This window comes from Stegostoma tigrinum, chromosome 40 (assembly GCF_030684315.1).
Source record: "Stegostoma tigrinum isolate sSteTig4 chromosome 40, sSteTig4.hap1, whole genome shotgun sequence".
Lineage (NCBI taxonomy): Eukaryota > Metazoa > Chordata > Chondrichthyes > Orectolobiformes > Stegostomatidae > Stegostoma > Stegostoma tigrinum.
Window position 1 is genome coordinate 10,468,810 of NC_081393.1, and position 27,691 is coordinate 10,496,500.

The window sequence follows — 27,691 nt, forward strand, 5'->3', positions numbered from 1 at the left end:
TGTGAAAGAAAGATCCACAATGATGATTTCAGAATTCTGAGGAGATCAGAGGAGGATGAACGGACCAGAAAAGAGAAGGGTGAAGGTAGGAGTCATGACTGAATCAAAGTCTTTAAGATTCTCAAAGGTTTTGTAAGGGTAGATGTAAATTTAGGAAATGTTTTATCTCTCCACAATTGGAACTTCTGGCATCTGTTTTAGAATAAAGTGCTGCCCTCTACCCTCATAATATTTGTCTATTGGGCTCACTCCAATAAGCAGTTATAGAAGAACAACCACAACAAGTCTTCATTAAGAGAGGCACATGTTTGAGATACAAGAAGCATTTATTATGTACTCATTAAGATACAGATTATATGAAGTTTTGACAGGTTAACAATCTGACAATGAGAGGAGATTTGATTATCTCCGAAGAGATACCAAGCTCACCTCAGTTATGTGGCTGTTAACAGCAAAAGTCACACAAACAGGGGACACAACACACTGACAACTAGAATTTACCAGCTCCTCCCATATATAGAAACAGTCGTTTATCCTGTTGAATGGAGCTCTGTGAAGGTTAACTCTTCAGGCTAATTGCCTTAAACAACGTCCCCTTCTGGGAGACCAAACATAGGGCCATGAATAGAAAACAGCCATCTGTAAAACCATTTAAGAAAGAGATACTTTTCCTGAGGAGTGGTTCAAGTGTAGAACCTTCTGTCATTTGGAGTAGATGAGACAAATTGCACAGTTGGATCTTAGGGAAAGCTTGATTACTGCATGAGGAAGAAAAAATTAGAAAGATGTATTGAAAGATTTTGAGCAAGTGGTGTAAGAAGAGACTTGGTGGTGCATAACTGCTGACTGATTGGAAGAACTTGTTTCAGTGCTGTCGAATCAACACAAGTTTCTATGTTCTGTTGTATGTCTCCCTTTCAAGTACAATGGCTCCTTGATGGTGTCTGTCCTGTCATGTTGTGTAATGCAGGACTGCTGATTTGAGATTCTTGCAAAGAGAACAAAGGTTTGCCTTTATTTAAAAGGAATGTCAATGGAACACGGGATTTATAGAACTTTGGCCATCAGTGTACTAGCCTTTATTCTGAATTTATTCCTTAGTCCCTGTTTCCTCATCTCTGGCCTCCATTGTGCCAAATTCCAGGCTGTCCCTCTCAGCACTGTAATGATGAGTATTCATGGCATTTTCCTGGGACAAAATTGCCTGTTAATAAAAGCAAAATAGTTAGGGCTTTGACATCCAATGACATTTTTTACCCACTGTTTTATCCATTCAACATAAACTGTTCATACATCAATATCAGACATCCAGGACTGTATTCTGCGCATTCACTGCTTCTCAAAAAAAGAGAGCTCACATTTATCGAGTGCCCCTTAAAATTTTTCCAGACCATTCACAGTCAATTAAGTGTTTTTGAAGTGGAGTCACTATTCCAGGATTGCTCAAGGCAAGGTCTCACAAACAGCAATGTAATAATGACCTATTGGCCTGCAATTTGGACTGAGGGATAAATATTTTACAAGGACACTGGAGATAACTCCCCTGCTCACCTTCAGATACGACCAGGAGATACTTTATGTCTATCTATGGAAGGACAGCCTTCATCTCTCAAGTCATCCCAAAAAGCCCAAAAGACTCTAAAGCACAGGAAGATGGGACCAACTGAGGATAATCTACACCACGGCCATCAGTAGTGTCCATTTCTCAGAGATGTGTTATGAATTTTGTTTTGTTTGAAACTCCTTTCTTTTTTTCCAATGATGTGAGGATATATTTGAGGCCTAAATATTAATGGACTGGGTTTTATCCATTTAGCGTTAAGCCAGACAAGTATGGAGATAAGTCAACCCTCTGTTCTTGGAAGAATGCCCCTCACTATGCCTGGAATGAAAACCATTCACTGGTTTCCATAAGGCCATCGACCATAAGATATTGGAGTGTATTTTGGCCTTTTAGCTCATTGAGTGTGCTCCGCCATTTGATCATGGCTTATATGTTTCTCAACTCCATTATCATGGCTTCTCCCCATAACCCTTTATCCCCTTACTAACCAAGAACCTATTTACCTCTGTATTAAATACACTCAATGACTTGGGCTCCACAACCCTCTGCAGCAATGAGTTTCACAGATTAAACATCCTGTGACTGAAGAAATTCAACTTCCTCTCAGTTCTAAAGGGTCATCAGTTCACTCTGAGGCTGTTTCCTTGGGTCTTCGTCTCTCCTACTAGCAGATCTTCTCTACGTCCACTCTCTGTCAGTATCCTGTAAATTTCAATCAGACCCCCCCCCCGCCGAACATTCTAAACTCCATCAAGTACAGACCCAGCGTTCTCGACTGCTCCTCATATGAGAAGCCCTTCATCCCCAGAATCATTCTTATAAATCCCCTCTGGACCATCCAACGCCAATACATTCTTCCTTGGATATGGGGCCCAAAATGCCTCGTAGTATTCCAGATGAGGTCCGACCACAGCCTTTTATCGCCTCAGCAGTACATTTCTGCTCTGCATTCTGGACCTCTCAAAATTAACGCTATCATTGCATTTGCTTTCTGAACTGCCAACTGAATCTGCATGTTTACCTTAAGAGAATCCTGAACTAGGACTCCTAAGACTATTTGTGCTTCAGATTTCCAAAGTCTTTCCCAGTTTAGAAAATGATCTTAAACTCTATTCTTCCTACCTCACACTTGCCCACAAGATATCCCATCTGCCACTTCTTTGCCCACTCTCCCAGCCTGTACAAGCCCTTCTGCAGCACCCACCTCCACGTGTCTTTGTGTCATCTGCAAACTTAGCAACAATGCCCTCAGCTCCTTCATCCAGATCATTTGTGTATAACGTGAATAGTTGTTGTCCCAACCCTGATCCCTGTAGAACTCCACTAGTCACTGGCTGCCATCCTGAAAAAGACCCTTTTATTTTTATTCTCTGCCTTCTGCCAGTCACCTAATTCTCTATCCATGCCGGTACCTTGCCTTTAACACTATGGGCTCTGATCTTATTTAGCAGCTTCCCTTATGGCACCTTATCAAAGGTCAAATAGATCACATCTATTGGCTCTCCTTTATCATACTTGATTGTTACTTCCTTGAAGGATTCTCACAGATTGTCAGGTATGAGCTACCCTTGATGAATCCATGCCGACCCAGATCTATTTTACCATGCACTTTCAAGTCCTCCACAGTCTCATCCTTAATAAGGGACTCTAAAATCTTACCAATGACTGGCACTCGGCCAGTAAAGTGAGCGCAGAATTCTGAATGGCTTTGAAGCTCACTTGTGTTTTGCTCATCATTCATTCATTTGCTCTTCACCACTTCCCCATTCATTCACCTCCATCCTCAATATCTCATTTGCTGCCACTCATCCATTGATTGCTATCAAACTCACTCACTTCACTGACTGTTCCTTCTTTCCTCTCTTGCTGTCACCATGCTGAGGCATAGGGGTATATTTCAAGGCTGACATGTCCCCTTTTGTCTGAGACATTAAACCCAAGGCTCTGCCGATTTTCTCTGATGCATGTGCAGGATACCACCACAGTGTTTTTAAGAACAACAGCAGAGTTAGCCCCAGCATCCTGCCTACTCATTATTCAACAGCTATCACCATGGAAACAGGTTATCTGGCTGTGATCACAAAGCTGTTTGTGGGAGCTGATCTGGAATTAAGAACCTAATAATCATGGAATCATTGTCAGTTGTCAGGAAATCCCATCTGGTTTCCGAATGTCCTTTCAGGAAGGAAATTGCCGTCCTTACCCAGTCTGGCCCACACGGGATTCCAGATCCACAGCAACGTGATTGACTCACAACTGCCTTCTGGACATTTAGAGATAGGCAATAAATGCTAGCCCAGCCAGCGACACCCACCTCCTCTGAATGAATGAAGAAATGCTTGCTGTGTACAGATTAGCTGCGGTGTGTCCTACAGCACAACAATGACTACAATTCAAAAGTGCTTGATTGGCTGTAATGTAATGACGATGAAAGTCATTGTAAAAATGTGTTCTTTTTCCAAACATTACTCATCCCTTTCCATTTTACTTGCTATTTACTTCTTTTCCATTCCTTCCTTCATTCCTTTCAGTCCTTCCTGTCCATTCTTCCTCCTTTCCATCCTTCCCTTCTCTTCCTTCCTTCCCATTCTTTCATTCTCCACACCCCTTCTTGAAGGAAATTATCTTTATAAAATAACCATTCTTACCACTTTCTCTTCTTTGCTAGGAGGACTTTTCAGGAAGACACAAAGTGGAGCATAGCATATGTTAATGACTCCAATGGTGACCATGAGCCAATGGAATCCAATTGCTTTGACAATAGCTCCTCCAACTGAGGGCCCTGGATGGTAAGCACAAAATTATTCATCCTTTATGTGAAACATGCATGTTATACTTGAAATTTCCTTTGAACAAATTCTGAGTCCACACCTTAAGTGAGAACTTTATTTCAGTAACCAGACTCCACAAACATCACATGCACAGATTATTAGTTCCCATATTTGTACAAACAATTCTTATCCAAATAATCCTGAACAAACGCATCCATGGCCCATTCACTTGTTTCTTGAGGCCCCATGCATCCCTTTAGGCTTTATTCGATGACAATAACGCACTGTTTTCACACTTAATTATCTGTCTGCCAGAAACCGAAGTGGTTAAATTTTGTTTGAAAAAAAATTGAATTAAACTGTGTATGTTCCTTACGTATTCAAATTTCCAAAAAACCTTAACACAATAGCTCACAGAGAAGATTGTTCATTAAACTTAAATCTATCCAGCATAGACTGTGGCACCATGTGGAAAAATTGATTAGAAAACAGAAAATTAAGAATGAGTGAGAGGTGTGGTGCCAACTTTGAGTTGAAGAGAGGCACTGAACGGAATATTAGTGGAGTTGGTATTTTGACCATGGTGTTTTGACATGATTAATTAATGTGGAAATTAATTGAAAGCTCTACAGTGAGTTTAGGATGCAGAGAAGTGGTTCCTTCAGCTTCTTGCAGTGTTGGCAGGGAAACAGTTATTAATCCTGAATGTGGAAAGTATGGGTCATTTAGCATGCATGAAAGCAACAACAAGGTGTCCCCTTGTTGGTCTTTCTTCAATAATACCTGAAAAACAGAGGATGGGCAGAGGAGTCTCAGTTACCAATTGAAATGTCATTCAGCTAGAGATGGTGCCCATATGGAAAAATGCAGGAAACTTAGACATAAAAGAAATATAATCATTGGATAAAATTGAGAAGCTGCAGAAATGAAGGTTGTTATGCTGAGAGGAACTGCATTAATTTGCAGCAATTCAGACCACAGGGGTGAGAAAACGAACAGCCCACCTCAGCGCTATCATTAGACACTTTCAGAGAGACTGAGAGACTTATATTTAAGCAAAAGTACATCAAAGAAGACAATTGTATTGACTCACCAATTGCAAATCCCACACAAAGTGCCACATCAGCAATGGCAAATATGCTTCCGTACACAGATACATGACGAATATCCACCAGGTAACCCATAATGGGAATCATCGAGGAATCAGTCATTCCTGGTCATATCAAAAGATGCACTCAGAATTCAGGCTGCAACATATGCAGTAATAATTTCTAAATCTAAGATCAGATTGGAAGTTGTGTCCTGAACATCACTGATACATACAATGTGTAGGGTGTGGGAGTGTGTCTCCCGATCTTTCCACTGAACAGCTTTAGGTAACCTCCACTTGTGATCTAGGGAATCAGACTTTTCTTCAGGTCTCCCTTGTTGGAAGGAATTGGACGTAGCTCTGTGCTCTTCTGATCTGCATTTCAGCTTACCTTGTGAAACCCATGGAACCAAGGTTCATCTTGAATCAATTTCGTGAGCACCTGACATTAAAATGGATGGTTGTTAAATTTTTGGACTTTGGGGATATTCGAATTCTAGAAATAAATTCCTCTCTCCCTTTTCAGCATGATGGTCTCCAGCTGAAACTGCAGCAGGCAGTTTCATCATCGGAGTTTCCAGAAATAATCATTTTAAAGCCTGACCAGTGTTGGATTGTACATTCACCTGGACTGGGTCCGCGAGCTCAGTATCACAAATATTGGCAATCAATTCAATTCCCACCATCAGATTCGGAGACTAAGCTAGCCCCCGAATATATGCTCTGATGACTTCTCCAAATTTGAGATTCCAACTCAAGTTCAAGTGTCCCAGAAAACTTCCTCAGAGACTGGGATGAAAAATGCTCTTGGATTCTCATTTTGCCTGCAGTTCCATTATTGCAGGCTGCTCTGCTTCTCAGTAAAGCCAAAAACGTCCTCAGGAACATCACAGTAAGTGCTATGTTCACAAAAGTAACCTTCCGGTCATCTTAGTTTCGACTGTCCATGTTCTGGTTCACACTGCATTCCATTCACCTGCAGCCCTTTGCTTGGTGAGCGACTTCAACTCCCTGTCAAGCCAGACCTTGAATTTCAAAACGCTCACTGTTTTCAAATTGTTCCCAAGGCTTACCACTCCCTATCTATATAAAACATTTCAGCTCCACAGCATCTGAGATATCCAAACTCTTCTCACTCTGGCCTCTTGTGAACCACAAGTTCCAATTGCTGAACATATCATAGGGACTTCCAACACCTGCAGGATTTGCCTTCACTTTAGTTACTTCATCATTGTTGGTTGCTGTTGCACTGATAAAGTCTGAAATTCCCTCCCTGCATCCCTTACCCTAATTTTTCTGCCTTTAACACATTTGACAAAACCTCCCTCTTCTATCAAGTTTTTGGTCTTCATGCCCCTTCGCGTGGCTCAGTCTCATTAGGTGCTTTATCATTTCCCTCTGTTGTGCTTCTGGATTTTTTCTGACAACGTGTAAGGTTGTATGCAAATCCAGGGTTAAACTTGTGTCCGCTTAAATTTCTGACAATCTGTCAGAGGTTACAGAATAAGAGGAGTGTGCTGTCATACGGTGCACAATAATACATTGTTCCAATGTCTTTTTGAGGCCATAAGATCAAGATTGTTTTAAATTTATTCATGGGCTATGGGTGCCACTGGCTGAGCCAGCATTTACTGTCCGTCACCAGTTGCCCTTGAGCTGCTGTAAATGAAACAATTGGACTTGCTGAAAGGGAAGTTTATGGAGATGAATGTGATCGTAAATTTTGGACTGCTTAATTTTTTTTACATACAATATATACAGGAAATAAAAATTAAAACAAATATTCCATGCTGAAGTTGCTTTTCTTGAGCCTCCATTCACCTTTCCTCATCGAACACAATGAGGTTAGATAGTATTCTCTTCTCTTCCCTATCACTTGTGGTGATCGACCTTCCTCAACTACATCTCGGCCTCTCCCTAAGAGATCAAGTTCCACATTCTCACCACTGCTGCTGAAAAGATTTCTTCAGAATTTCCGATTTGATTTTTTTCCTGGTGACAATCTTTTCTTTATGGCCTCTGCTGCTCTTCTCAACAAATCTAAACCTTACTTAATATTAAATGATCGATTTGGTTATTGGAAAATCAGAACATAGGAATTATCAGCCTATCGAAGCATTCAACAGGATCATAGTTGATCTCATCCCAGTCTGAACTCCACTCTCCTGCCTCCTCCCCATTGTCCTTTATCCCGCTTTTAATCAGAAACATATCTATTTCTTTCTTGAGTCTGTTGAATGATTCTGCTTCCACCGCATTCTGTGGCTGCGAGTTCCACAGATGCACAACCCTCTGAAAGAAGTAAAATCTCCCCATCTCTATATCTTATGCCCCTTGTTCAAAACTGCCCCAGAGAGGGGAACATGTGTTCAAGGTCCAGCTTATCGATTCCTTTTAGCATTTTTATACTTTAGTCAATTCCCCCTTCTGAAATCTAGTGAGTACAAGCCCAGATTATTCAACAGCTCCTTGCACAACCACCCTTTCATCCCTTGGACCAACTTAGTGAACCTCCTCTGAACTGCTTTTCAGCCCCACCACATCCTTCCTCAAGTAAGGAGACCAGAAATGGACACAATATTCCAGATGTGCTCTCACCAACAACTCACACAATTGTAACAACACTTCTTTATTTTTATAATCCAGTCTTTTTGCAAGAAATACCAGGATTCCATTTGCCTTTCTTATTGTATGCTACTTCTGCGCACTCACTTTCTGCGAATTATACACAAAGGTACTCAGATCCCTCTGCAATGATGCACTTTGAATCTTTTAAATAATAATTTTCCCTTTTATTCTTCTGGCCAAAATGGATGACCTCACACTCGTCCACATTCAACTCGATCTGCCAGATTCTGGCCCAATCTCCTCACCTTTCAATATCCATCTGAAAGCTTTCTGTCTTCTCATCGCTGCCTGCTTTCCCATCTTTTTTAGGATCACCATGAGCTTTGCTGTATTACACTCAGTCTCTACTTACAGATTATTTGTATAGACTGTAAATAGTTGAGCTCCAAGAACTGAACCCTGCGGCACCCCACTGGTTTACAGTTCACCATCCATAGAAGGACCCATTTATCCCAATGCTTTATTTTCTATCAGTTAGCCAATCCTGTATCCATCCAGCCTTACACTCTGGGATCTAACCTTCTGGATCAGTCTTTTGTGTGGCACCTTGACAAATATCTTCTGGAAGTCTAGATATAACACATCCAATGGATCGCCATTATCTACCTTGCTGTTTATATCCTCTGAGAACTTCAGCAAGTTTGTTAAGGACAAATGGCCTTTCATGAAATCGGGCCGACACTGATGAATTGAGCTTTGTTTTGCCAAGTGTCCAGTTATCTCCTCCCTTATGATTCCCCACAATAGCGGTCAAACTAACTGGTCTATAGTTTCCCAAGTTTTTGCCTATCATTTTTTGTGAGTAAGAGCGTCACAATAGTATGTTTCCAAACCACTGGTACCGTTTCAGAATCCAGGGAATTTTGGAAAATCATAACTAATGCATCCACTATCTCTGCCATCACCTCCTTTAAGACCCCAGGGTGCAGGCCATCAGGCCCCAGGGCTTTATTTATGGTTAATCTCAACAGTTTACTTCATACTTTCTCCCTGGTTATAGTAATTTCACCAAGTTCCTCTGTCATAACTGCAGCTTTTGGGAAGAAATTAATATCTTCCAAAACAGAGACAGAATATTGGTTTAGTGCCTCTGCCATTTCTGACTTTGCCATTATTCACTTGTCATTTTCATCCACTAAAGGGCCAACATTTACTTTCATTATTTTCTTCCTTTTTATATACTTACAGAAGCTTCTGGTATCAGTGCTTATGTTTCCTGCGAGTCTCATTTTGTCATTCATCTTAGTTCTTTTGATTTTGTTTATTGCAACCCTTTGCTGACAGTTAAAGTTCTCCAGGGTGCCACTAACTTTTGCAGTATGATTGGCCTAGTGTTTGCCTTTCTATTATCCTTGACTTCCTTATTAAACCATGGATGATTTTTTTTGCCATTTTAGCTCTCTGCCCTTCCTTTTTAGGAGAAAAGAGAACTGTGTGTTCATTCTTTACTTGGCACTTTTAAGATTTGAAATGTGAGAGATGTAATGTTTTATGAAGTGCTAACTAGGTAGCTGCTGGTAAGATGATAGGTGATTAAAGAGTAACTGGCCCTGCCTACTGTCTGATTCCGGCTTGAGATGTCTTTACATTGGTCCTGCTACTAACCCAGTGAAAAACCTACTCCACATCCGGGAACAATGAGCACAAAAATGTTGGTTGCCAGAGGAACCTAAAACACAAATGGGATTAGGTTAGGAACAAGAAAAACATACACTCAACACAAATAAAAATGGCACAATATGTCAAGCGAAAAAAAGCTTAAAATCAAAACAAACTGCTTACAGAGATTATACTTATCCCCAAAAGCACCATTCCAATCAGAGCACACAGCCACCTGCAGATACACAGAGAGGAAGCATTTTTAAAAAGGTTTGCGCTGATGCACATTATAGTGGGAGCATATTCCTGTCATTCAAGTCTTGTTGTTCCAGGTTTCTTTGAAGTGTAACGGTGTGATTGTTTTGAGTTGAATAAGAACCTGAAATGAAGTTTGCACCTTGTCACCTCTTCAATTACTGCCGCTGTACTGAAATGAAGTAACTGTGGAATTGTGTTTGGAAGATCTTGTTTAGCTGTTGCCTTTTCCTAATCTTAAAAGAAGACCTATTCATCCATCATCCCTGTGTCTGCCAATTTTTATTAGTGTCTGCCCTTGCCCGCCTCAAACTTCATTTTAAAATTCTCATGCCCTTGTTTAAAACCTTCTATGATTTATAGAATTAGAGTAAGAATTAGGTTTATTGTCCCATCTACTCAGCCGAGTGTGGTGAAAAGTTTGCAAAGTCGCCGGTTATGGTGCCATCTTAGGTACAAAGGTACCAAGAACAGATTCTCCGGAATTAATTAGAAAAATAAACAAATAAAAAGTCCACCATTACAGATTTTCACGCCATTTTAGGGATTACAGGTATCTGGGTCCCTGTACTGATTGGAACTGCTAGAGCTTGTTGACTATGAGATCTTTGATTGAGGTTGTTACCCTGAGCCAATCAGGACGCACTGGCTGACCCATATTAACAGGGGATTCAGAACCTCTCAGTTCAGGAGACTGACTCCGAGCCAGTGTACTGTGCACAAGTAAATGAAGGGGGGATTTGGTGATGCAATATCAGCCTCTGATAAGTTTTGTCAGAGCAAAATCTTAGGAATAAGTTAGAAGAATAAGAAAATAAAAAGTGCACATTTCCAGTCTATCCAAGTAGGGATGATGGAGCAGACAAGTCCAGGTCAGGCCTCCAGTTATGCTGGGCCTTGCTCGAGTTAATGCTGAGCATCATCTGCAGCCTGCTTTGGATTCAAATCAAGGCTGGGAGTCCTCACTGGCTTCATCGGAAGGCACAGAAGGCCAGGAGCCCGCACTGGCCATCTGGAGGCTCAGAAGGCCAGGAGGCAGCACTGGCTTCATCTGGAGGCTCAGAAGGCCGGGAGTCCACACTGGCTTCACATCAAGGCTCAGAAGGCCGGGAGTCCACACTAGCTTCACCTCGAGGCTCAGAAGGCCGGGAGTCCACACTGGCTTCATCCGGAGGCTCAGAAGGCCGGGAGTCCACACTGGCTTCACCTCGGGGCTCAGAAGGCTGGGAGCCCGCACTGGCTTCACCTCGAGGCTCAGAAGGCTGGGAGTCCTCACTGGCTTCACCTTGAGGCTTAGAAGGCTGGGAGTCCGCACTGGCTTCACCTCGAGGATGGGAGTTGGCACCAACCTCACTTGGGACTGTGAGTCCGCGCTGAAGTCCTGATTGTGCGCTGAGGCCGGGAGTCCACACGAGCGTCACGTTGGCCATTGGTGAGGCCACCAGTGGATAGGAGGTAAGAAGAAAGAAGAAAAAGAAACATGAAAAGAGAAAAAAAGGAAGAAATGGGCAGAGTTGACGAGCTCTGGCTCAGAAGTCCTGCTCCAATACCATCTTGGATCAATTGAATGAAAATACAACTATAAATGAGAAGTTACTGCTGCTTGTTCTTTATTATGAAGTGTCAAAATTTCCTTTTATCTGAACTCTGCATGCACTATTCATTTAAACCCAAATTATTTGATTTGCCAGGATACTGGCAAATGAAGTTAATACAGTACTTAAAGCTCATTGATCATCATGCAAACTACTTCCATTCTCGAGAGAAACAAATGTAAAACTTACCAAATTACCAATCAATCGCTCTCTGCTTACCTCTTAATGCCTTGAGGTGTCAGCTCTCAGATCTTGCTGCTTGCCTTGTCTTGCGTACAAGAACAGAACAGAATTGCCAAAAACTCTGTTGAAGCTGTACTCTGTTGACTAACCTCTATCTGTTTAATAGATATAGCTTCACACTTCGCACCAGGATGTTTATAGAAAGATACACTGATCCACCCAGATCTCTTTCTTTCACCTATCTTTAGTCTGTTCCTTCTGGTGGAAATATACTTAGAATTTGATCTACCCAATGAGAAACACCACACATCCAGAAGTTAAACATCATTCGTCAAACATTAGTCCATTTATCCAATGAGATCTGCTTGCCATGATTGAGCGCCGCTATAGTTCCAACTCTCACATACATTTTGTTGTCATTCACAACTTGTGGTTTATCCTCCAAGTATCCCAGATTGTTGGTAAATTTAGCAAACAGTAGAGTCCTTTAAATGAGAAACAGCACTGGTGACTGGTCTTCAAGCACATCCAAATCTCCTGACTGCAATTTTCAGCCAATTCTCAATCAACTGGAGGAGTTTGCCATCAATTACACGTGGCTCTGCTTATCAATAAGCACTTTGAGAAGTTCTACTAAAGTTGCGTTGTGAGATACCTATTTTAAACTTGCTCCTTCAGCTTTTGGGCACAATTCCTAATTTCTGTCTGAGCTCTGCACCCCATTCTCCGTGTCAATTTCATTGAAGGTGTTGAAAACTGCATGTTATTAATGCCACTCTGCCATTTATTGCCCAGGTCAAACAACTGAGCGGGTTTCTGGATCATGTCAGATGACACTTGAGCATAATCTACATTGGTGTGTGGCTGAAGGCAGATCAGTAAGTAGGCAAGCCTCCCACTAACACCAATAGAAGACCGTTGGATTTCTGCAACAACTTCACTTTTACTGCTAACACATTTTTATTTCCAGATTTTAAAAACTGAATTTGAAGAACACCATGGGATCTGAACTCTCTTCTCTGGATAATGAGACCGAGCCTCTGAAGTATCAGCAAAGTAACATAACCCATACACTCCAATGCCTTTAGTTTATCCAGTTACACAGCCGTAATATCTGTTAGAAGGGCTTTTTTCAAATGAAATAATTTGAGTGTTACAGGTGCTATCCTATTGTGACCATTGTGGTTGTGTTGTGCATAGCTCACAATAAACTTCAGTAGCCTAGCACACTCTGGCTGATTATTGCTGCAGTGATGGGATGGAAGTGCTGATAACAGGAGAGTGAACTATTAAGTGCACAGCTTTCAGGACAGTGATTTTTTTCAGGTATCAGATGTTTACCTGCACCATTGCTGGCAGCTTTCTGTCATGTCGGATGAGGGTTTCTGCTGTGGCAGTCAACTCTGCACCATCAACAGATAAATGTATACTAATAATTGATTGTAATTGCTGAATAACACTGCAGTAGTAGAACAAACTCACTCAAACCAGATTAGTACCAACAGCTGACCCAATGTAAATTTACTTTGTTGAAAACTGTAATTTGCAGGAACGTTCAGGAATATTTGAAGAAGCTCTGTATTAAAATTTCAACCTTAACTCAGCCTGTTCAACTGAAAAGGCTGTTTGGTTCATTCCCACACTTTGCTGGGTGGCAGGGATGAGGGAAAACAGTGACTGGGGATAAGTACAATGGAATTCAGTATCTCTGCCTCTGAGCAGGCAAAACAAATAAAGCAGGGTTCCTGTGCTGGATCAGAGATCGCTTGCTGGAAAGTGCCGATGAGCACAGGGTGGAATTGGCTGTGCTGCTAGCACCTTCAGAACAAAATTGTGGGGAGGGTTTCGGAAGTGAGCTTTTGGTTTTGGAGCATAATCCATTGGCTACAGTTCAGAATTAGAAAGAAAGAACTTGAATTATGGCATGCATTCCACCATCTCAGAATGTTCCAATGCTCCCCACAACTTATTCAATATTTCTGAAGTGTTGTTCCTGTTGAAGGAAGTCAATAGTGTGAATGTCATCTCAAAGGATATTATTATATCTGAAAATCAGACTGTAAAGAATGACTGAATTTTGTGTCTGGGGCAATTGCTGTATCGATCCCAAATTGTTCCTACCTGCCCATTTTGTTAGCAAGAACACCAAAGAGATTTGTGCCCATCAGGTAGCTGATAGTGGATGGCAGGAAAGCCAAACCTGCCGGAAGAGAACAAAATCCAGGTCAGGCAAAGGATGAGCAAGATGATTCTGCCTCAGTCTTTCATATCCACAGAGACAATGGTTTTAACTGGATTTTAGTGTCAACATACCCAAATGCAGTTTGGGAGAACACATGATCTTCATCATCCAGATTGGTAGTCCCTGCTCCAGCATTGCGATGGCCATATTTGAGAAGCACAGGCTTCCTTGAAATAAATAACAAGCCCAACTTCCAGTCAATATATATATTTGTCCGAAGGAGTTACGAGCAGGAGGAGACAATTTGGACCATGAGCCTGCTGCACCAGTGAATAAGATCTTGTTGTAACGTCAACTCCATATTCCTATCCTTGATTACATTTCACTGTCTCGCCAACCAAGAATTTAGCCATGTCTGCCTTATAGTCTGTTTTCACTGCTTTTTGGGGAAGAGAGTTCCAAAGATTCAGAACCCTCTGTAAGAAGGAATATTTAAAATTTGCATTTGAGAACTCAATGTTGAAAATCTGAGCGAATGAAAAACTTGTCCACACCACTTCAGATGAGAAAGAAGCTAAATAGCTCCTTTCGTGATCAATTTCCTTCATCTGTGCACACAATCTCAAGTGCAGATGATTCAATCCTTCTATGTCTCACCACTATGCTTGGATAAATTTTATGTGCCCGCAGTTCCATGCATCCAGAGGAGAAATGAATTTATAACAAAAGGACTGTGTTCAGAACGTTAGAGAAGGTTCACCAGTCGACCATTAAGTGTACCAGACGACTATTCTATGTTTCAAAGACACTTAATGTGTCAAGGGGTCTGGGGAGAGAGCAGTAGTATGGCCTTGAGAGAGAGGACCAGCCCTGATCGTACTGGACAGTGAAACAGGCTCCATGGACCAAAGGCCTACACTTGCACCTTTTCTCTCTGTCTATCTCTGTATTCTGGATTGGTGCCTCAGAATGACAAATTGCCAGCCACTGTTCAACCCAATGTTTGCAAACAAAAGTGATATTCTCTTGCAATGATTTCCTTTTTATAAATCATTCTCAGGGGTCACTAAAAAGGCCAGCTTTTGTTGCCTTGCCTATATCTGTTTGGCCTGGGAAGGTGCCAGTGGACCTTTGTCTTCTGGAACCACTGTGAGCCATTTGATTAGACCCAGGAGGGTCATTTATGAGGGAAGGTAAAAACCATCAAGGGTGGAAGATTTCCTTCCCTAAAGAGTATCCATGAACTAGGAGACTTTTTCCAACAATCTGACACCTTTAGATTAGAGGAGGTGCTGTGTGGAGGGAATATCCTTGGACTGAAAATTTAGAAAACTAGGAATTTAAGTATCGCAGTTGCAGCGATGAATTCAGTAAAAATCTGGAACTTGAATTAAAAAGCAAGCCTAATGGCAATCATATAACCAGCGTCAATTGTTGTAAAGTGCCAACTCGTTTATTATCGTCCTTAGGGAGGAAATGAACCATCCTACCTGGTTAAGCCCACATTTCACTCCAGACCCACACCAATGTGGTTGTCTCTTAAGTATTGTCTGCAATTTGGGATCACCAGTAAATGCTGGCCTGGCCAGCAGTCTCCATATCTTGTGAGCGATAAAGTAAGTAAAAATGATAGCAATTTGGATTAGCACTCCCCTGAATTATTAGTCTGTGCCTCTGGATTACAAGTCTAGCAACCTGACCGTGACACAATCATAACTTTCACTTTGTGGGTTCTAATTGTGTCACCATCTCTGAGACATCCCTGTTGAACACATTTATGGAAGAACGTGCTTTGAGACACATGTATGTGAAACAATTGCCTTCTTGTGCATTTTCTAGATTAATATCCATACTTTATTGGCTCATAAACAAATCTGCAGAACATCTCAGAAACCAGGCTTTCTGAAAACCATCCTAAATCAAAAATCATGCAAATGTTTCTGGAAATAGCCTCACTATTACCTGGTATAATGCACAAAGAATGGACCTGCTTACCGGCAGCAATCAGTATGTAGGGATCTCTCAACAATGTTAACAGCGATGACCCTTTCTGACTCTGTAACAAGAGCAATAGAAATAGTTTGGCAAGCTACCGTCTCATCCAGGGTCATCTTGAATTCTGACAGAGGAGACCAAATGCTACTGTTGTAAATTGTTCATATTAAAACATAACCTCCATTGTAATATTTGGGGATGAAGACATGTTCACAGAATGGCCAGATGGATTACATGTTAAAATTGTAATTATATCTTTCAGATACATTGTAAATTCCTGATAGAATGCCAAAATAGGATTCGATGACCTCCTCAACTGAGTTTCAACTCTGTTACTCAAATACCTTTATAATTCAGCATGTTGGAGAATTAGTGCTGTAGCTACAGATGGAAAGAGTGAAATCACTTAGCTTTGTTATAGATATTTAGTGTTCATTTTCTGAATTGATAGATATAATATTTGAGATTTATATTGTCTCTCTGTCATTTCCATTCCATTCCGTTCTTTCCCAGTACAATCCTGCCCACTGGGATTTATTTTCGAATTTTTGATCTTTGCTACCTCTTTACACATCTTCAAAGACTTGCTAAAATTCCTTCCTCTTAACATCACTTTCCAACTCATCTTCCCAAATTATTTTCCTTCTTTTCATTGCTTAGTGTCAATCACCTTTTCTTGCTTTGCTAACACCACTAACAAATTAACTTCATATAATCTGCATTAACCCATTAGCTCTTTGATTTCGACTGATCTACTGGTCTTGCAGTCTCAAATGATTAATTCTCATTCTAGTGTTACTGTCTCTCCATAAGGACCCCCCCAGCCTGTCTCTATAAGCTCTTTAAGCTGAAAAACACTCCACAACATCTGTTGTTCCTGCAATTCTGTTCCATTATAAATCTGAATTTTCCTGTCCCCACTCCATTTGCAGCTCCAGGTTTAGGTCACACTGTGGAATTTCCTCCTTAAAACTCTCTCCCTGTCTTCAAGACAAGCTTTAAAACCAAGCCCTTGGACCAACCTGTCCTACTATTTCCTTGTGCAGGTTGGTGGCAAATGTGTCATATCTGTCCCTTGTGGTGGGGATAGTATCAGTTGTTTTGGGGAGCTGTATGAATGCAGCTTCTTGTTGTGAGGGACTCCATGGTGTTGAAAGTGTGCTAGCGGAGGAGAGAAAAATAATTGCTTGCTTACCTCTGCAATAGTTTTCGTGGGATAAAGCATGAAAAGCTGGAGAGCTGGGTAAACAGGAAAGGAGTTCAGCCAGTTCAATAATTAAAGCCAGTTAGCAGTCACGCTGTTTGTTAAAGCTTGATACTTAAGAAAGTTATGAGTTAAATTAATGATTAACTATTTGTATTGGGCTGCTCTTAAATGATAGACATTCACAGGTGCTGTGCGGTGTCCTCCAGGTTACCTTTCTCTCAATTAATTTCTGAGGTTGTGAAATGCAGTCTGGAATGTGTCAATTTGCGTCTCGTTCAGGCACACCACTTTTCTTTCAAAGTGACTTTCTCTTCATGTACTGTGCTAGGTCGTCTTTCCTCAAGCATGTAAATACTACTATTCAGAGGTGACTATACAACAGAAGGTCACTTCGCATGACACCTTGAAAGCCCATTCAGTATTGGAAAACAAAGCATTAGATTCTGTGTTTTCATTTTAAAAATCTCTCCCCTTCCATAATTGCCGAACAGGGTGGCAGGGATCTGATTAGCTCTCAGGCTGCCTTTCGTTGGCAATCTCCACCCACAATCCAGAGGATACCAACTCTGCTGTGAGGCTTTCTTAATGTCATGGCTGTGCTGGAGACTCACAGGTACCGACCCCAGTGACAGTTCACTGACCAACTGGTCACGTTGTATTTCAGTCACAAATCGTAGGTAAAGAAACTAATTTAAAAGGACTGCTTAGAATAGCAGAGATAGTGGGAACTGCCGATGCTGGAGAATCTGAGATAACAAGGTGTGGAGCTGGATGAATACAGCAGGCCAAGCAGCATCAGAGGAGCAGGAAAGCTGACATTTCGTGTCTAGACCCTTCTTCAGAAATTTCTGCCTGCTTGGCCCACTGTGTTCATCCAGCTCTACTCCTTGTTATTTTAGAATAGCAGGTTTGTTCTGTGATCGTCACATACTAACTTCTCAGAATCCTTGCTACCACAGAAGCAGTTTAAACTGAAGTTGCCAACATCTCACAGTTGAAGCATTGGCTGTTTCAGAAAACAAACTGGCCCTTACTCAGCTGACGATCACATCCCACCGTTACCAGAAATGTTGTCAGTGCTGAACGTGGATGGCTGTCAGGTTAGGGTGAACGTACCTAGTGCCTGATAATTAGATAAACAACCTAATTCACATGAAATGAAGTCTTCATTTGGGAGAACGTTCTGTCTATGAACTTTTTCTCACTAAATCAGCAGTGTTTCACAATTTAACAAAATTATACCAACCTCCATCGATTAAAGCCAAGGCTGCTAAAGTCAGAAAGGGAGACGACTTTCCCACAAATTCATACATCACACTTCCAAAAGGCGCTCCAACTGCAAGTAACAGAAACATGGAGTGAGTCCAAACAAAACTTACCAACAGCTGCTGCAAATATGAGTCAGTGGACAAAGATTTGTTAATTTCATCCGATTCAGTCTTGAGTATTGCCCTGTCCCTGCTGCTGACAATTAAAGCTTGGAAAGTGAATGAGAACATCTCAGAATTCTGGCCTCTGGCTTTTCTTCCCAGGTTTTCTCCTGCTGCTAATTTGAACAAATTTGCTGAGATCAAGATCTAAACATAGGGACTAAGGGCATGGCTTTTGACTGAGCACCCTTCAATGGACAGAATGGCAGTAGATGTGAGAATATATCTTGCTGTTTTCCGCTGAACTGTAGCAGTACATAGTTTCATCAATGTGTAATGTACAAATTACTTACCAAGCACCCCCACAGCAATGCCTCCCAGTGCTATACCCATGGCTTTGCCTCTTTCGTTGTCATCTGTATAATAACTGGCTAACATTCCCAAACCTGCAGAGAAAGAAATCACAAATCCAACAATGAAAAACTCAAGCGTCATAGAGTCCTTACAGCATGGAAGCAAGCCATTCAGCCCATCATATACACACTGGCCCTTCAAAGAGCTTCCCACCCTAGATACTACGGGCAATTTAGCATAGCCAGTCCACCTAACCTACACATCTTTGGACTGTGGGAGAAAACCAGAGCACCTGAAAGAAACCCACACAGACACAGGGAGAATGTGCAAACTCCACACAGACAGTTGCCCGAGACTAGGATTGAACGCTGGTCCTTGGTGCTGTGCGATAGTAGAACTAACCACTGAGCCACTGTGCTGGCTCTTACTTTTCACAAAACTGGAAGTCATCTTTAGCCTGTCTGCCCACTTTATTGTTGTGATGTAGAAATGTGTTGTTGGACTGGGGTGGACAAAGTCGGAAGTCATATGACACCTAGATATAGTCCAACAGGTTTACTTAAAATCACAGGCTTTCAGAGCTTTGCACCTGACGAAGGAGCAGTGCTCTGAAAGCTCGTGATTTTAAATAAACCTGTTAGACTATAATCTGGTTAATAAAATGAGGCTGGATGAACACAGCAGGCCCAGCAGCATCTCAGGACTCCTGAGATGCTGCTGGGCCTGCTGTGTTCATCCAGCCTCACATTTTATTATCTTGGTTTCTCCAGCATCTGCAGTTCCCATTATCACATGACTATAACCTGGTGTCGTGTTACGTCTTACTTTAGTGTTGCGTCGAATTTCAGTGAACTTGCCACATTGCATTGTCACATTTGAAAGCTTCTGAATATTCAGAATGCCTGACCAGCCTGAACCAGAAAACCAATATTTTATGCTGAATGGTCTGAGTAATTTGACTTCTCTTCATTTTTTTACCCAGTTTATTACTACTGTCTGAAATCTAATTTAGTTAATTATTGCAGAAGCAGGCAGATGTAAAGGATATTTCTGAAGAATGGTTCCGACTGGAAACATCAGCTTTCCTGCTCCTCTCATGCTGCCTGGCCTGCTGTATTCCTCCAGCTCCACACTGTGTTATCTCTGACTCCAGCATCGACAGTTCTTACTATCTCTGTAAAGGATATGTTCAGGATATAAATCCTACCCTCTTCCATTCCACTATTCTGGACTCCACTCCTGTTGATTCCCTCCCATCATCTTTACAATGTGTACATCTGGGCTCCCCTAAAACAATAGCTTCGTTCTTTTGGGACAACATTTTGTTTTAAATTTTGTTCATTCATTCTTTCTCAAAGAATGATAATCCTCTCCGTTGGGACCTTGCAGTCGCGATTTATAAAAAGTAAGTTACTGCCAAATCTGAAATTATTCAGAACTTTGAAAGTTTGGCCACTCCAGTCTTAGGCTGTTACACTGATGCTCATCTTCCTTAGGTTTCTCACATGGACAATTCTGCTCTCGAAAACTTGGATGATATGAATGGTATAATTTTCTGATATTAGAGTGAGACAAAGTTTATGATCAGGTCTTTCTCATTTCCTCTGCATGTGATTTACTTGATAGCCTTGCTCTGACTTGTTTTTAACTCTGTCTTTCCTGTGATTTCCCATGAATCTGCTCTCAACCATGATAGTCACTTCCAGCGACTGATGATCTCGTTCTGCCTTCGTTAACCTCCTACATTGCATGATGTCAGTGCTTATAATGTTATGTCACCTTAGAATACAATGGAGTTTGCTCATTAAAAATTCTTTGAAACTTGAAAGGCACAGATAACACAACTGTACCGAACACAGAAATTGCTGGAGAGTCTCAGCAGGATTGGCAATATCTGTGAAGAGAAAAACCGAGTCGATATTTTGAGTCAATTTGACTCTTCTTCAGGACAGAATCAGAGAACAGATCAGAAGGAGGCCATTTGGCCCTTTGATGCTACTCCAACTGTCTGAGTGACCAATTCACTGAGGACCATTCTCCCATCCTTCCCCTCTGACCTTACACATTAATCCTTCAAAGACAACAGTGTGATTCTCTTTTGATACTTCAACTGAACTAGCCTCCATCAGACCCTCAAGCATTCCAGGCCTAAATAATAAAAGCAAAGTCCTGTGGATGCTGGAAATCTGAAATATCAGCAGAAATTGCTGGAGACATTGAGCAGGTCTGGCAGCATCTGTGAAGAAAGAAACAGTTAATGTTCCAAGCCAATGTGACTCTTCATCAGAACTCAGTTCAGACTCAAACCTGCTGCATTTCTCCAGCGTTTTCTGTTTTTATCTCAGATCTAATGACTTGCAGTGTGGAAAAGTTTGTCCTCATGTTGTTTTCACTTTTTTTTTACCAATAACATTCTCCTTTCTTTCATCCTTTCACAAGCAGGAACAGTTTTTCCTTATTTACTGTGTTCAGATACTCATGATTTGAACCCCTCAATCAAACCTCCAATTGGCTTCTTTCCTCCTCAATCTAACTCACATTTTTGGAAAGATAGAAATGCATTTGTCATCTGCTGGCAATGCTTCAGTCACGTCTTTCTCAACCTCTCTTTCACTCACAACTTTACTTGTACAACAGCACCCAAAGATCCTTTAAAGTTCCCCCTGTTGTTTCCTCTTTCCCCAACTACAGCATCCAATAAGCTATTTGTCCTCCCTGTCATGATAGAAGCAAATTTGCAAAAGGCAATTGAAAAAATTGTGGTAAGGAAAGGGCATGGCTCTAATTGGATCACCTTTTTGAATTGTCATTGCAGATACAGTGGGATATTTTTGAAAATGGTGTTTGCCATGTTCACTGAGAAAACTCACCTGAGTGTCTCACCTTATCAGTCCCTTGACATTGGTGACTAGAGTTGCCAGAAACTACTGGTTATTCAGAGGCCTCCTTGGTTATAACATCGACCTGTTGTGATCCACTGCTTTGGGATCCAGTGGCAAGAAAACAAATCATTTCTTTCCTCTTATCTTGAGGTGAGGATTGTGCAGAGAAGTGTTGTGGCAACAGCAATAGTTCGACTTTCAGAGGCCACATTCTTACCTCCATCTATGCCTCCAATTGGCCACATACTGCAGCAATTGAAGCCACAACCTCTGACAGAGCAGATACATTGCCATTGTTTCCCTTTTGGGAAATTGGCCACTTTTCTCAACAGCCAGATAGGCTGGTGATGAGGGGGGAGATAGGTTGAGGCTTTGACCATTTGAGCACTTTAATTGCTGGTGAGTTGAGAAAGTTCCCAATGGATCTTCTTGCCCAGAACATAATTGCTGAGACAGTAAGAAGCTGATGAGTTTCTCTCCAGAGCCTACTCACCCCATTAGTTCACTCCTTGCCACCTCCTGCGAGGGGAAAATTCTGTCCCAGAAGCTAATAGCGGACATTAATGGTGTGTTATTCTACAATTCAATTGTCGCTACACTGTGTTGAAATCAAGATTCATTATATAGTCTGCTGCTCAAATATACTCTTTCTCCCAGACCTCAAAATGCATTGCATCCCTAACCTTTTTACCCCTTTCCATAATCTCTCAACTTTTTAGACTCCAGTTGAGTAACATCCTATTATTATCCTCTATTCCTCAGTGTTCTTCTTTATGTTAGCTTGCCCTTTGCCAGGGATTACTGAATACCCATAAGAAATACCTGCTACTGAAGAACACGACGAGCCAATTCCTTGTAGAGCTCGGGCAACAAATAACCAGAAGTAGGTGTTCGAGAAAGCATACACTGCCAACAAGAGGAGAGCAAGGTTAAATGAAGCCAATGAAAAGACCAAGAATTTGATTGGGCATTCCAAAGTGAAACTGTGTTCTTCCACAGAAAAGAAGGATTCAGTTTGTCAATTCAGTGTGAAGAACCACATATTTTGGAAGTAAAATGAATGCAGCATTATTTTGTTATCCTAACTTTCTACTCTCCTCTCTTCTTTTTGTTCATTGAATTATTTTTAATTTGAAGCATGAATGGAATAGCTGTCATACTAGAGAATATGCTCAATTTCTCCTATTTGTTTCATTTATTAGCCAGTTTATAACATTCAACTTCATCTCAAAATCTTATAACATTTCACAGAAGACTCACAAAATGAATGACACCAGATGGATCACTTGGAATAGACTAAGGCACCATAGGTGACAACAACAAACTCAGCCCTTTTGCTCTGCCCTACTGACATCCGTGGGTTAGCACCAAACTTGGGAGAGCTGTCTCACTGACTATTCAAGCTGCAGCCTGATACAGTCACACTCTGGAATGATACCTTACTGATGTCCCAGACAATACCATCACCATCCTTGAGTATGTCCTTTCCCACTGGAAAGACAGATACAGCATTGGTGGTGACACAATGATTCACAGTCAGAAGGGAGTTGCCCCAGAATCCTCAACGATGATTCCAGACCCTAATATGTTACATGACATCAGGTCAAAGATGGGCAAGGAAGCCTCCTGCTTATTATCTCATGTTTTCTATTCTCCCCCACCCACCCATGACTGTTGGAGATTAGTCATCCCAGCTCCAGGACGTCTGTGCAAGAATTCCTCAGGGAAATGTCCCAGCTCAACCATGAACTCCTTACTAATAAAATATCAGAAGTGAGGATGTTTGCTGATGACTATATAATGTTAAGCATCATTTGCAACTCCTCAGATACTGAAGCAGTCTGTGTCCAAATGCAGCAAAATTGCTCAATATCCAGGTTTGGGTTGTCAAGTAATCTTCCCCAACAAGAGACACCTTAACCTTTACCCCTTGTCATTCAGTAGCATAACCATTGCTGAATTCACTACTATTAACAGGCTGGGGCGATGGTTAGCCAGAAATGGAACTGGGCCAACTACGTAAAGAGAATGGATAGAAGGGCAGGTCAGAGGTTGGGAATCCTGCAGCAAATAACTCAACCACTTTATTCTCCAACGCTCTTCTACCTTCCTCAAGACACAAGTCAGGATTGTGATGGAACATGCCCATTTGATTAAATGAGTGCAGCACTGACAACAATCAAGAAGCTCAACACCATCCAGGACAAAGCAGCCCAGTTGACTTGCGCCACATCCACAAGTATCCACTCACTTCTCCCTCACTGATGTACAGTGGCAGTATTGAGTACCATTTACAAGATGCACTGCATAAATTCACCAAGGCTTTTCCAATAGCACCATCCAAACTCATTACCACAACCAGCTTGCAGGACAAGGGAGCATCAGAGACACGAGAATATCACCACCTGCAAGTTCCTCTTCAAGCTACTCACCATCCAGAGCTCAAAATATTTTGGCATTCCTTCAGTGTCACAAGGTCATAATCCTGGAACTCCCTCCCCAACAGCATATTGGATCCACCTATAGCAAACAGACTGCAAGCAGTGCAAGAAGCTTATCGCCTAGGCCAGCCAGCAATGTCCACATCCCACAAACAGATTTCACAAATACTTGTTTACAAACCTCTTATAACCTCCCTTTTCAAGAGCTGAAAATGAGTTATAAAGTATGTCCCACTATTATATTGCAGTGTCCTTGGCATTATTTCCAAATTAATATTGTGAAATTCAATCTGTACTCACTTATTGTTGACACAAACAATATCACAAAACCAGTGAACATTGGAAGATGATATCCAATCCTGAAAGAAAGAAAGTACACTTGATACAAAGAATGAGAAAAGATGTGTGACCCAGGGGCATTGTTGCTTTAACTAAATATCCTCATCCTCCTTACAAGGAAAATGTTTCAATATTGTAAGTTGTATTCTTTAATACGAAGGCAAAGATATTTCAACATCTCTAAATGGAGGCCTTTTAGTTTCAGATCTTGGAAAGAAGGTTGTTTCATATGATTCAAACTCTAAAGATGAAATTGTATGACTGTTCTCAGTTGTAAAGGAAAATAAAGTGATTTAACTTCCAAATGTGTGCTTTTCAGCTCACCTATTCCTCTGGCTTGCAGCACAATTAAGGAGTTTTACGCTGTCGTTACTGTTTGAGAGAGGAGCTGAAGCACTTAGAACCTAGCTTGCTCTTTAGTCTAGAATTAGAGGTAGAGGTCTCGAAACCAGCAACCTCAGGACTGAGGTCACGCCTGATTTCAGATACTGCTTGTTTGGGGTTGAGCGGTTCAAAGCCATGCCTAGTTGGGTGGGGTCATGGGTCGTACATGATAGATCAGCACGTGAAGCCATTAACTCATCTGGAGCCACACCATGTTGATGCAGCACCTAGCTGAGTTGTTTAGTGTAGTTTTTACTTCAAAAGTTATGCAATTAAATTTGATGCATGCAGCATTAAAAAAGCATGTGATTTTCGGAAAATTCTCTTATTTGGAAAGCCAGGTTTGAGACACAAGCTGCAGCCAAGAGAAAGGAGTAACATAAAGTGCAGCCTTGGACAAAGAGCTCAGAACTCCCCTGCTGAAGCTCTATTCACAATTCAGACAGCATAGGTACAACAGATCCATTATAAATTCTCTGTTGTAACAATGGCAGAAAATGTGGAAAGGAAGTTGTTGAATCCCTGGGAGACATCTCAACTTTAGAAACCATGACCTCAGTTGAAGGGCCAACAAGAGGTCCAGTTCAACCTTCAGCACTGTCTGTCTTATTTTATTTGATGAGAGACAAGGTTCAGCCACAGATACTCTGTTACTTCCGGTCATGACTGGTGATGTGCTGTGTCGGAACCCGAAAGCTGAAGGCCAAGCTTGATGCCTTAATGTGTTGTACCAGACATGGTATAACATATTAAGGCACCATGCAGAGTATGGTACACTTTTGGTCCTTGCAGCTTGGTACCTCGTGTGTTTGAATTTACCCAGATTCAATTGCTTCCTGGTGCAAAAGCTTGCTCACTTACCTGTTGGTCAGTGGTCCAATTAATGGATTCACAAGGAGCTGCACAATTGCTTTTGAAGCTAATAACAAGCCAACACGAACATTTTCCTCTGTCAAAAATGATTTGTTCCTGCCACAGTGGGCTCTTCCAGTGCCTGGCCTCAGGCTTGGGATGGCACCTTCAGTTGTGTTTCTCCATTTAATTTCTTCAGTCTCATTGTCAGCTCCTGCAGTGGTCTTGGTTCTAAATTGGCCACCACTGGAATACAAGAGGTGAGGGGAGAGAGTGGAGGGCAGAGCTGGAGGCTGCCTTGATGATGCTGACCCATTCATTTCTGAGTTCTGTATTTCATACAAGAAACTGGGGATGATGGGGACTGAAACACAAAGAATGATCAATTAATACTGAGTGAAGATTATAATTCTCTCAGCTGAGATATAGCCTCCCTGTTTAATCCCCTGTTTTGTGGCCACTAAATAGTCAAGCAATAGCCTCTGTGATAATGGTTCAGCTCTCTGAAATCTCCCGGTGCAAAGAGCAATGGCTGTTTGTAACAACATAGAGATCATGTTTGGAGATACGACTGGAGAAATCTAACTGCACATTTTTACACATTCAGAGTTACAGTGTGGGAAGCAGCACGATAACATAAAATGTCCAGTTGATCATATGTCCTGCCAGCCAAAAACTGTGAATTGCAAACTCAATTTCCCACATTGTTTCTTCTGGAAGCTGACACGCAAGTTGATCAAATAGATACTGAGACAAAGCAAAGGAACATTGTTTCTAAAAACTGGAAAATAACTCCATTTGGACGTTCCCATAGTGGGTCAGGACAGACACTGTGTAAGGTCTGAGATCATATTGCCCAGCTGGCCTCTTGGCTGCAAGTGTGGCAAACATGAACAGAGGAGGAGGATGGATATCGCTTACTGTTCACAATGGTGTTAGGAGTTGGGTAGAGTTTGTGAGAAACTCAACAGAACAGTCTGTGAGATACCTATCAGTGGGTGACAAACTCAGCATATAATGCCATAAGACACAGGAGCAGAATTAGGCCATTCAGCTCATTGAATCAACTCTGCCATTTGATCATGGCTCATATGTTTCACAACACTATTCTCATGGCTTCTCATTCATAACCTTTGATCCCCTTACTCATCAAAAGCCTATCTATCTTTATCTTAAATACACTCCATCACTTGACTTCCACAGCCCTCTGCAGCAATAAGTTCCACAGATTCACCATGATCTAGCTGAAGAAATCCTCCTCATCTCAGATCTAAAGGGTTGTCACTTTGAAGCTGTGCCCTCGGGTCCTCATCTCTCCTTCATGTTGAAACATTTTCTCCATGTCCACTCTATCCAGGCCTCTCAGTATTATGTAAGCTTTAATCAGATTCCCCCCTCATCCTTCTCAACTTCATCAAATACAAACTGACAGTCCTCAATCACTCCTCATATGATAATCCTTTTGTCCCCGGAATCATTTTTGTAAACCTGCTCCGGACACCTTCTAATGCCAACACATTCTTTTCGAGATACGGGCCCAAAACCCCTCACACTGTACCAAGTACGGTCTGGCCAGAGCCTTATACAATCTCAGCAGTATCTCTCTCCTCTTGTAGTCGCGCCCTCTTGAAATGAATGCTCATGTTGCATTTGCCTTTCTGACTGACAACTGAACCTTAATGTTAAGAGAATCCTGACATAGGAAGTTCCTTTGAGCTTTAGATTTCCAAAGCCTTTTCCCATTTAGAAAATAGTTCATGCCTCTATTCTTCTGACCAAAGTGCATAATCTCACACTTCCCCATATTGTATTCCATCTGCCACTTCTTTCTCCACTCTTGTAGCCTGTCCAAGTTCTGGATGTGTCCTCAACACTACCTGCCCCTCCATCCACTTGGAAATTTAGCATTAATGCCCTCAGTTCCTTTGTTCATATTGTGAATGGAAATTTTGAATTGTCCAACAGTGTTAGAAACATAATCCATCAATGGGTGAGAAATC

The 27,691-nt window shown here is 41.6% G+C and overlaps 1 protein-coding gene across 3 annotated transcripts in view; it reads right to left on the reverse strand.

Moving 5' to 3' along the window:
• Positions 1-354: 354 nt before the first annotated feature.
• Positions 355-27,691, reverse strand: part of LOC125447984 (chromaffin granule amine transporter) — a 38,325-nt gene continuing 10,988 nt past the window's right edge. For 2 of the 3 annotated variants that reach the window (XM_048522815.2, XM_059641196.1), the window contains 14 exons: positions 25,701-26,055; positions 24,417-24,475; positions 22,498-22,581; positions 18,793-18,885; positions 18,316-18,405; positions 17,058-17,101; positions 15,863-15,923; positions 13,999-14,094; positions 13,807-13,885; positions 9,836-9,887; positions 9,659-9,722; positions 5,429-5,548; positions 4,213-4,346; positions 355-1,204 (listed from right to left, as the gene is read on the reverse strand). In XM_048522815.2, coding sequence (XP_048378772.1) covers positions 1,091-1,204; positions 4,213-4,346; positions 5,429-5,548; positions 9,659-9,722; positions 9,836-9,887; positions 13,807-13,885; positions 13,999-14,094; positions 15,863-15,923; positions 17,058-17,101; positions 18,316-18,405; positions 18,793-18,885; positions 22,498-22,581; positions 24,417-24,475; positions 25,701-26,055 — 1,445 coding nt within the window. In that variant the 3' untranslated portion in view covers positions 355-1,090. The remainder of the gene's footprint in view (positions 1,205-4,212; positions 4,347-5,428; positions 5,549-9,658; positions 9,723-9,835; positions 9,888-13,806; positions 13,886-13,998; positions 14,095-15,862; positions 15,924-17,057; positions 17,102-18,315; positions 18,406-18,792; positions 18,886-22,497; positions 22,582-24,416; positions 24,476-25,700; positions 26,056-27,691) is intronic. The other variant, XM_059641197.1, reaches the window with a different exon arrangement.